General features: G+C 48.5%; 1 protein-coding gene across 1 annotated transcript; it reads left to right on the top strand.

The window, feature by feature from the left end:
- The first annotated feature begins 1,466 nt into the window (after positions 1 to 1,466).
- Positions 1,467 to 5,826, top strand: LOC105914647. Its single transcript, XM_022827476.1, has 4 exons — positions 1,467 to 1,984; positions 2,078 to 3,645; positions 3,729 to 4,023; positions 5,274 to 5,826. The coding sequence occupies exons 1-2, from the start codon at positions 1,486 to 1,488 to the stop codon at positions 2,917 to 2,919; spliced, it is 1,341 nt and encodes a 446-aa protein (XP_022683211.1). The 5' UTR covers positions 1,467 to 1,485; the 3' UTR covers positions 2,920 to 3,645; positions 3,729 to 4,023; positions 5,274 to 5,826.
- The last annotated feature ends 5,741 nt before the right edge of the window (positions 5,827 to 11,567 follow it).

Raw genomic sequence — 11,567 nt, 5'->3', positions numbered from 1 at the left:
TTAAAGAGGTAAAATGTCAAGTAAATCAATGTATCAACGATTTGAGTGCCAAATTTGCGAAGTCCATCTTTGTAGTATCAAATGTGCGAAGCTATGGGTGTCAAAAATCCAAATTTCTCGTTGCTGAGATTATTGCCGGCAGTGCCTACTTGGGCGGTGGCGCGCGCCGTGGCGGCTTCGGTGTCCGTCCACGTGCTGGAAGCCTGGAAGTGGGCGACGGTGGGAGGCCTTGGCCTCCTCGCCTCCTAGGTGGGTATAGAGCCGACACGTCGGCGTCGGCAATGTCTGCTTGTTCCTCGATTAGGGGAGGATATGTGGTACACCCCTCAGTCAATTGGCCAAAGATCGATGTCTCTAGCGCATTCACAACGCTTCCTTCCATTCCAATTTCTATCAACCAGAATGCCAGATCCCCCTGCCACCGGTCGTGACATACCTGTAGTGCAGCATTTCACCGAGCACCGTACCGGCATCTTCTGCGGGCGGTGGATGTGGCGATTCTCAGGGACAACCCCGCCGGAGGCTAAGCGGGTGTGGAATCTCTTCACGAACTTGTCTCGGGTCCGCCACTGCTGGAGCTCATCATACCCTATTTTTTTTGTTTTTTTGACCCTTTTTTGAAAGTTTTTTCACAAATACGCCCCTGAGGTATGCTTTCAAAATCTGGACCCTTAGCTCGGCGCCATCGTTGGTGGCACCGAGCTTACAAGTCTCGGCACCAACTGGTTTGGCACCTAGGTCGGGGCCACGTTGGCGGCGTGGGCGCTGACCTGGCAGGCAGCCGGTGCTGAGGTAGCTTACAGAGGGGCCCAATTCCTTTCGTATCTCTCTCACTTTCTCTCCTCCCTGCCCGTCCACCGCTCATCCCCGCCCGGCCATCGGTGCCTTGTCGCCCCTGGTCGCCCGCGCTCCTCCCTGCCCACTAGCCGCTCCTCCCAGCTCCTGGGTGCTAGGCGCTGCCGCCGTCCCTCCGCCTGGGCGCAGGGCACCGCCCCAACCCACCTCCGCGCCGCCTCCTTTCCACTCGAGCAAGGTAGTTAAGTTTCTTCTTAGTTAACAATAGTTAGTTAGTGTAATATTGATTTACATAGGTACATAGATATTTAGATAGATGGTTAGATAGATTGATACTTAGGTAGATGATTTGATTGATAGAAAGATATTTAGATTGATAGGGCTATTGATGGATCCTTTACATAGTTAGATATATAGTTAGTTACATAGTTATATAGTTAGTAAGATAGTTAGTTAAATAGTTATATACTTAGTTACATAGTTAGTTAGATAGTTACTTAACATAGTTAGTTAGTAGTATTTAGTAGTGAATTGATAGTATCTATTTAGTTAGTTATTACATACTAGAGATCTTGTACTTAGTGTGCTTCATTTATATTGGACTAAAGGAATTGTGCTTCATTTATATTACATACTAGGATGTGTATGAACTAGATGGACAACCTAGTAAGCATATATCATGGAGGCATCATGGAAAGAGATCACTATGGATATGTTAAGTTTGTTAAAATGCAAAGCATGCCTGTGTTATTCAATGAGAAGCCTTCATTTAGTGAGTTGGTTGCAAGGGCTCGGGAGGAGCTACATTGCCATGGAGATGATAGTATCGCAGTGGAGGGTGTATTTCACCTAGGTTTCCCTCCCAACATCCTAAGGAAGATGATCCCAATTGGGTGTGCAAACCAATGGGAGAACTATGTGAGATCGGCTATGAAGTGCCAGTTCCAAAGTTTGGACGTGGTTGTGCGTCGGGTGTTAGTTGATCCCATCCCTCATAGGTTTTCCCCACTAATGGGTCATCAGGCACACTTCGACCCTCCCGTCCCAGAACCTGATATGGATGTGGAGGTTGCACCTATAGTTCCCCATGCTCAATCTGCCCCCAATGAGCTAGTTGGAGATGCTAGTCAGACTCATGATGTTGTGACAGATCCTCCTCATGAGATCCCTTGGACACAGAATCATCCAAGTAAGTATCTTATCCGCATGGTTATTGGAAGCTTACCCCCTTCCTTACATCCATTTTTTTCATTCTTTTCTCATTTTTCTACTTATGTTGCAGGAGACAATCCTGACAATGTGAATGTGCCCCCTGTTGCTGTGCAAGTGCACTATGGAGATGGATTTTGTGGCTCCAATAGTGTTGAAATTATGAATGATTTGGAGGCATATGAGATGGGAATGGCTCTTGACTCCGATGATGATCGTCCTGTTGGAGAGCTGATAGAGAGTGATGTTGAGATGCTGAGGCATATCTTTCCCGGCCGCCGTGATCCAAGAGTTCACGAGTTCTGCGATCTTGCTCATTCCGATCAGACGTGTGCAGAAGGACATGATGATGAGCTCCTAAAAGCTCCTGATGTCGGCCCTAACATAGTAATTGCGAAGGGTAGGGTATTCAAGGACCTTCCTGCATTGAAGAGGTGGTTGCAGGCATTTGCAGTGATACGAAAGAGACCTTACAAGGTCTTGCATTCATATGCGGAGCGCTGTTACACAGTTGTGTGTGACAAGGAACGCTGCCCATGGAGGGTTTGTGCAAGGAAGCAAAAAGTCATCGAAAAGTGGAAGATCACAAAAGTTGTCGGGCCACACAATTGTGCTGACCATGTGCTGACACTAAAGCATCGGCAGTTGACATCTACCCTCATTGCCAAGCGGCTGATGGGAATATTGAAGGGAGAACCCAACATGAAGGTTAGGACAATTATCAGGACCGTTGAGGCATTGTATGGAGGTTATGTGATAACTTATGGTAAAGCTTGGAGGGCTAAGCAACGAGCGTGGAAGATGATATATGGGGACTGGGAGGATGGGTATGAGCAGCTGCCAGTACTTTTCAATGCAATCAAAGTGGTGAATCCAGGCATGCATTATGAGTACATCCCAAAACCAAATGCATAGAAGGATGGGAGGCAGATATTCTTCCGTGCTTTCTGGTGCTTCCCTCAGTGTGTTGAGGCCTTTAGGCACTGTCGTCCCGTCTTCTCCATTAATGGTACGTTCTTGATTGGCAAATATCAGGGCACACTTCTTATGTCTTATCCTGTGACACGAACAACAAGTTGGTTCCTTTGGCATTTGCTTTGGTTGAGAAAGAGAACAATGACAGTTGGGGATGGTTTTTGAGGCTAGTATGGATACATGTGGTTGGGTCTGGCAGGGAGGTTGGCGTCATATCTTATAGGCACTAGGGCATACTTAATGCCGTGCAAGAGCAGATAGAGGGGTATGCACCTTTGCACCATCGTTGGTGTATTCGACACCTTGCCAAGAATCTACTCCAGAAGGATGGTGTGAAGGATAACTTTGATCTGTTCCAGGAGGCTGCTCGACAGCTTGAGGACAAGTACTTATAGAAAAATTTAGAGCAGGTCAGAACCGCATCAAATGTAGAAGGTAGACAATGGCTCACAGGTTTGATGAGGGATTTGGAGAAATGTACAAGAGCTCACGACATCGGTGGATGGAGGTACGAGTTTCAGTGCAGCAACATGACGGGGTCATTCAATAAGTTGCTATTGGGGATACATGGTATGCCCGTGAATGCAATCGTTTAATTCACCTTCTACAAACTTGTTGCCTGGTTCAACGATAGGCTCCATTCTCAACTGGCGTTGACTTACACTAGTAAGTGTTTTGCTATTTCAATTGTCTCGTGATGGTAAGTTATAGGACTATGGGCAAGTTATAACATCTTACGTGACGTGTAGGTTGGATTGTAAGAATAACAGGAAGGTTTTTGATTGGGAGAAGCACCACCATGACTACATTGAACAATGGGAGCAATTGCACGACAACGTGGATGAGAACAACGAGCCGCACACAAACCGTGAGTACAGGCACTACCAAGCTTGGTACCAAGGTGCGACACGTTGCAGGCTGAGGCTACAATGGACAGAAGATGACTACGCCGACATCGAGTCCTTCGACGATGAAGACACGGCGTACGACCAAACTACTCGTGTAGGAAGGTAGGTGGAGGCAGGACCAATCTTGGATGGAGTGGTAAGTCAATTGCTTTATTTTTCTATGTTAAGTTGCATAAGATACATAATGCTATTCAGGGAACCTAAATATTTGTGGTGTGCTTTTGTGTTTTCTGGTAAACTACTGAAGATGCTAAAATCCCTTCCAGCACCACTTTGAGGCCTGCAGCATTTTCCTTAGCTAAATGAATCTTATATGGTCATTTCATGTGAATTCTCTGCCAAAGCTTAGCAATTTTTAAGCAGCTCACATCCAGAAGGCATATATAAGATATGGCAAATTGTATCATCCAGAATTGGTTAAGATGCCAAGCATCTAATTATTATCACATCCAGAATTCATAATTGCCTATGCCAAGCTCTGGGTGAACAAAGTTCAGACTGCCTCCTTCCTTGGCTAACAGTTCCCCTATTGTAAGGGGAGTTTGTTTGTCCATGTTCATATTTCTGTCCCTCTTAAGCTGTGCCTTAGCCCAAGCAGATCTTTATACAAGTAAACAGTTTGGCTCTTAAATTAAGCATCACCATCGATGATTCTGTTTGTGGGTTTGAAAAAAACTGATATACATGTAGGGTACTAGTGGACAACGCAAAACATTGAACTTTAGAAATTTTAGCTAGTGCGAGGGTACATACATGCAGATGAACTCTAGAAGTATCATTGCATTTTTTTTTTCAAGATAGAGCACACATATTTTGAAATATGGTGGCGCATAAGTTCCACATGTGATTGAATTAGCTTTGCACATCATTATTGCTACCAGTTTGTCATAAACTTAAGTCAACTTGTACTTCTATATTCATTTACATACATGGATTGAAATTGTTAATGCATGGAGTGAGTGCAGCACTCAGTCATTGTTTCATAAATAAACACACTATTATTCACAGGTCTTTGATTGCTTTATGTGTATCAGTTTGCACTGCTTTTTCTTCTATCTGTATCAATTCTGATTTTATTTAATTAACCGTTGAACTATTCTTGCTGTGGAAGTGCTCAACTGAAAACACAACTAGATGCCTCCATCTTTCTGTTATTAACAAGTAAAGCACAAATTATTTACTGTTGATGGAACAACAATAATAGTTATAATAGTGTTTATCATGATCTTTTTGGCACAAATAATGTTTATCATGCTGTGACTGTTGTCCAAGGGCACGATAATTTTTTATCATGGGCAATAATATTGCAATAGCTTTGTTTATGTTTATGTTTGGCTGTGGAGGAGGCAACACACCACCACAATCTTACTGAGAACTTTGTTGTAGGGCAATACCCTCAAATGCTCGGTTGAAGACATTGAGCGCTTTCGTCCGAGTCAGGGATGACGACACGCGTACCTTCCTAGATGTACGATTCAAAATATTCTTTCAAATATTCTTTGAGTTAACATAATTTTGTACAACAGAGACTGTCATGTCGGCTACACCGTGCGGCTGCTCGTTGTGGTTGTAGGACAGCCACGACACGAGACGTGCACGTTCCTTCCCCAAGCAGAGGAGGCTTAGGTTCGTCTAGTCAAGCACCTACAAAGTCCATAGGCATTGCGTACAAGGACAAGGACGACGACGAGGTGGACCAGAGGCACGAGGAGCTTGGCCCATCTCAGCTCAGGACGCTCCCTTGACTCAGCCTACACAGCTTTCAGGTACTAGGCGACGTCGTCCACCTGACCCTTACACTCCAGGCACCGACACTCTTGGTCACAAGGGTAAGGGGTAAAACTAGGAGGCAATGAGGATTTGTGGTAGATGTTATTGTGTACTATTATGGACTTTGTGGACTTTCATTATGAACTATTGTGGACTGTATGGACTATTATTATCGACTATGAACTGCTATGGACTATAATTATGGACCGTGTGGACTATTAATATGCTCATGTATATGGTTTCAGATGAAGATGAATGTGGCATATATTTGTATGTTTGAACATGTTATATTGAGGTTAAATATTCATCTCATATTTGTGTATGGATTGCATCAAAAAATAGAGAAAATTTTGCCGAAATTTTCTACCTAAGCTACGTGTTAATCAGCGCCATCAGTTTTTCCGATTCATTAAGTAATCAATTTACAGGGTCCAAACGCAGTTAGTAAAATAATGTAGCATTTACAGTGATTTGTCATGTCACCGTCGAATAGACTTTTCAGTGTGGGAGGGGTCTTTTGAGGAACCAGTGTATCCCCCCGAGAGCAAGAGTGAAGATTGGCCAAAATGCATGCATGGTGAGGACTGCTTAGTGCAGATGTTCACCGAGGGGATCGACGGAGGTCGTCGCTTCTTCAAATGCCCGCGAGCATGGTAATTCCTATTACATTTGTTTGTTAAATATGTTTCTCGAATATCCTTACAACTCACAGGACATGCTTATTGTAGTCTTCCGAGTCCGAAGAAAATTGTGGGTTCACTAGGTGGGTCGATCCTCGACCAATTTATCCGCATCATCAATACGTGACCTAATCATACCCATACTATACTTAAAGTGTGTTACATGATAACACAATAAAAAGTCTAACAGTAGATAATATTGTTCATGAATAAATCATAGAACTAGCAAGTAATGTAGACTACTAAGTGCAACGAGACCACTTTCCCTTCCTCAGGGTATCGGGATTCTTCTCCATCGCTACTTTCGCTCGGCGTGCACGCTCAAGCTTCTTCTCCCTCTCCTCCCTGTACGCAGCAACACGCCTCCTTTCCTCCTCTTCCTTGTGCTCCTTTTCTGCAGCCTCCTCTCTGCATCTCTTCTCTATCATCTCCTTATCCTCTGCTTCCTACCGCAACAGGTTCTGCATCAATTCCTTGTCTTTAGGCTTGATCTCAGTATCGATCCACTGCTCAAAATCACAAAGCGGTGGAGGGGTCTGCAACAAATGTAATTGTTACAAAACAAAAAAATCATGCAAGATATCATATAACACAAAATAATTATTACACAACATCAATTCCTCACCATCTTGTTAATGCGGTGCTGACGAAGTGTAGGCTCAAATGCAAAATTGGAACACATTTAATACCTCTTCCTAAATGTGTCCTCTTCACCGGACTTGGCTACCTTGCAAGGATCGCCGTAAAAGTATATGGGCACTGGAACACCACTAGGTAGAAACTATTTCCTGTCATCCGGCCATAACTAAATTTTAGCCATTTTTGTGGTAAGAACTGAAAGCAATTAACATTAAACCCTACACTTAGGGTTTCCCATTTGATCCACAACAATGAACTCATAACATAACAACTACGGTTACCTTGGTTTCCTAGCTTTTCCACGTCTTGGCATCCTACAGCTGTATAATATAAATATTAAAATTGCATGAAACCCTAAATTGAAAAATTCGACTAATATATACCAAATTGATGTGAAAAAAAACTAGGAGGAAGCGATGATACCTTACTCTCGAAGATCTACGGATCAAATTAAAGTTTCCAAGGTCCAATATGTCGATTTGTGAGGTAGGGTGAAGTGAGGAGAGAAAAAACCTGAGGGGGAGGTGAAAGAAGAGGAAGAAGGCTCGGGCAGGAAGGGTGGGCGCTAGGTTAAAACAGCCAGCTCGGCGCCATAGATCTTGGCACCGAGAACGGTGCCAATAACCACGACGCCAAGCTCGACACCAAGCTGCCTGGCAGGTCAGCGCCCATGCCGCCAACGTGGCCCCGACCTAGGCACCAAACCTTTTGGCGCCGAGCTAAGGGTCCAGATTTTGAAAGCATACCTCCATAGACATATTTGTGAAAAACTTTCAAAAAAAGGGTAAAAAAATAAAAAAAAAGTTGGTCACCATGCCCACCACCACCGGCCGGTGCGAGCTCAAGTCCCGCGGCGAATGGCGCCGCACACGCGGCTTTGGCGGTGATTCTGATGCCCGTGGGATTGGTGGGTCATACGTATGTGGCTACGCACTTCTAGTGGGGGTGCTAGATGACTGTGGCGGCTGCCGGCGCGCTGGACGGGCGGGAGCCGGGAGGACGACCCGATCTGAGCCAGGGAGATATATGACAATTGTAGGGGGCATTCTGCAAATATTTAGATCACCATAAATAATCACGATCCAAAGTGGGGGTTAATTGAAAATATCAGGGGGTATATTTGAAAATAATCGGATCGCGATCCGGATTTTTGCATTACTTCCCGATCGCCATCAGTTCCTCCGCTGCTGCTCGCCGGAGCTCCGCCTCACGCCGGGCGTCCCTTCCCTTGGACGCCTCTTCTTCCTCTTGCTCCTGCCTCTCTCGCAGCAGCCCTTGCTTGCGTGGGGCAAAGGGTTTCCATAGCTCCAAGGGGCGGTCGTTGCCCGGACTGAGCAAACGCCGCGCGCGGCTCTCCTTTGCGGCGGCGGCGCACTCCGGCCGTGCACTCATCGCTTCCAAATGCCTGCGTGAAATCGCCGACGGCGTGGTCCACCATGTTTCGGTAGACGCAGTTGGCCGGTTGCTGTCCGCTCACCTCATGCAAAGTGCAGTTTCAGGCTTGTAGGGCCATCTCAAGTTCAGAACAATAAGCTGGAAAAGGAAGAAGAGCAGCAGCAGTCAGAGTTCTTGAGCTAAAAAACAAAATCTTTGCCGAATTGTAATAGAATAAGTACCAGATGTTTGAGTAAGTAATTGAATATTTTTTTTGAAAGACAGAAATTGAATAATAAGGAAGGAAAATATGAAGATTGGACTTGATTGTCACTGCAGGCATAGAGAAGCCCACTTGTGTTCTGCTGAACCCATTGTTCAGAAGGTTAGAAAAGCGTCAACCATCAGCAGCTGCTAGGCAGGCCATCCAAAGAAGTACTCCCTGTCCCATCCCAAGAATTGTGGCAAGCTCAGCCTACCAAGAAATATGTTATTTCCCATCCTTCACTACTGTTGCATCGTAAAATTGCAACGATTTGATGCAAATGCTATCCTTCATGCTCCCTTGATTTTTTTTGTTTTGTTTTTTGAAAGGAGACCCCTTTGAAGTTTACTTGTGCTGTTAACAATTCCTAGGCAGAGTACTGACCAAGTTTTGGTCTTTTGCAGTAACTTTAAAGTTGATTATAAGTATGAGGAGCAGGCATCCATTGTCTACAAAACGTTACCCGTTGACAAGGAGGTAAATAAGCACTGCAACTTGTTAACCGAATTCATCTGCCTTCATGAACTCCTCGAATTGGTTTTTTTTTCAAAACTAATCCGGCAGGAGAGCTGCCAAAGGTAGACCGGACGAAAACATAAAAAATGAAAAAACGCAAACACCGACAGGTTAGAGTCATCAACGCATACCGCACCACGCCCTCACACACAAATCAACTCTACCACACATCGGTTGGTTGAATTGGGATTCAACACGCGCCGAACTCAACTCTTCTCAACACCTCAGCAACAGAACTGAAGTCTTACCACAGTCCCTACCACCATACACACGGTCAAGAAGTCATCGAAACCTCCTAGCATAACCTAGCGTTGACGTTGAATTGAGAAGCAGACTGCACCGCACCAAGAAGGCCACTGCCATTCAGGACCTTCCGCCGTAGTGCCACTATAACATCACTCTCCACCTGACAGGGTGATAACACCGAATCCGGACCTCTCGCAGGTTGCCTCGTAGTCGCCGCCACGATAACACAACGCGCGGGACCTCACCACATCCGCCATTGAACTCTGCCTCTCTCTCGTCACCTCGAAGAGACATCGCACGGGGGCCTCGCCACCCCCACCGCAGTACTCCACGTCACGGATCCATTTCTTTTGTCGTCAGAATGTTTGAGCGATATCACCGCTCCTCAAGATCTTCATTGATCAGCCAGGCCGCCGCAGTGTGTCGACCTCGCCTCGTTGCTTCACCCTCGCACATAGCATTCTCCGTCATGTCAGTAAGCTAAAGAAGTCGCTTGCGCCGTGTTCCGACGATGTACCGCACCGGATAGCCTAGCCAAGCTGAGCAAACCGCCGTGGTCCGCTGCAAGCTTAGTCGTCCCACACTGCTGTTGCCGCAAGCGCCATCCTCCGACGCAGTCTACACCACACTGATCGCTGCCAAGCAACATCAGCCACCGCGGTCCGCTACAAGTAGCCAAATCTAACAACCATGCAACAACCCCTGGCCACCACCATCACTTCGATCGCCTACACATGGGCTCAGCAACACCCATTCAGCTCACCAAGTGGCGGGGTTGCCACCATCGACTGTGGCCTCCCATGACAATGGTTCAGCAATGCCACGAACCAAGTTGGATCTCAAGAGACGACGCCTCCAAGGAGGGCACGACACCAATGGCGGCGCCATCGCTCGTCCAGGATCTGCAGCAGGGTCGTAATTCCAACATGATGCCCCCAACAGGGAAGACGACGTCCTAGGGTGCCGCCGTCATGTCCACCAGCACGAAGGCTGGTGAGGATTTTCGCTCGGAGCAATACAACCCCTCGCTGCACGTACATGGTTCGGCACTCCCGGACCATCGCTACGGCAACCCAGCTGAGGCGACGCCGCCACTGTGCCTCCACTCGCCATGCCGTCGTACCTCCACATCCGTTTCTGTCGCCACCCTCCACCGCTGCCCACGCACAGCGCCCTCCACCGCCTGCACCTCCTTGCCGACGCCACACGTCCACTTGCTGTTCCACCGCCACATGGCTTGCAGCGCGCTCCTCCCGTCCGCCGCGCACTCTCCCGTCCGCCGCGCACTCTCCCGGCCACCCTCCTCCCGTCCGCCGCGTACTCTCCCGGCCACCGCGCTCTCCCGGCCACCCTCCTCCCGGCCGCCGCGCGCTCCACCAAGCTGCCACGCTCCTCTTCCGGCTGCCGTTCCTCCGTTGCCCGCGCCGGCTGCCCGGCCTTCATCCGCGTGCCACCCACCGAGAGTCCGCCGTGCCAGGCCCCCAGGAGTCACCAACACGAAGTCTGGCGTCCGCCACCCTGCTCGGGGCATGAGATGGTCACCCGTGCCTGACACGCGAGTTGCTGTGCACGTGCCTCTCGCGGCGGCTGGGAACACCGCCTCTGTTGTGCCGGTTCACGTGCGATGAGGAGAGGACGTCGAAGAGGAGTTCCGGAAGCTCGCCGGGGAGTGCTCTGCCTCGATGACATTGGCAGCCGTGGTGCGCCTGGAGGACGAGCTCGTCGGCGACGCGCGCGAGGAAGACGTCCACAGCAAGCTGCCGCACATCGACAGCTCCATGGCCGCAAGCCGCCGCCGCCGCCGCCTGCTCCCCTTCCATCGCCACCTGCTCGCGCCGGGATGGGCCAGGGGCGGCGGATCCAGGGGTGGGAAGGCCGGATTCGCCCACGGCAGGGTCGGATCCGAGCCGCCGGCGCTCCGGCGCGCCGCCCGGCACCTTGCGCGGTCCCACCCCGGCGTCGTCCTCGGGGTCTGCCGGTCTGCCCCGCCGCCGCCTTCCGCGGGAGCTGGCCGGGCTTCCGGCGACCCCCTCCAGCGGTGGCGAGGTGGGCAAGAGAGGCGGTGGGGGAGGTCGGACGGCGGCGAGAGGCGCCGTCCGTAGGGCGACACAGGGGGCCTTCTGCGATTTTTTTTTCCTCGAATTGTTTTATTTGTCCACAATTTGGTTCTCTGTTGCCAATAACCTTCAG

The sequence above is a fragment of the Setaria italica genome, chromosome VI, assembly GCF_000263155.2.
Source record: "Setaria italica strain Yugu1 chromosome VI, Setaria_italica_v2.0, whole genome shotgun sequence".
Taxonomy (NCBI): domain Eukaryota; kingdom Viridiplantae; phylum Streptophyta; class Magnoliopsida; order Poales; family Poaceae; genus Setaria; species Setaria italica.
This window is presented reverse-complemented; position numbering and strand designations above follow the sequence as displayed.

Coding starts and splice junctions, on each gene's coding strand:
- LOC105914647 (XM_022827476.1), top strand. CDS start 1,486: ATGGAAAGAGATCACTATGGATATGTTAAGTTTGTTAAAATGCAAAGC. Junction 1,985..2,077: donor TTGGACACAGAATCATCCAA/GTAAGTATCTTA, acceptor CTTATGTTGCAG/GAGACAATCCTGACAATGTG.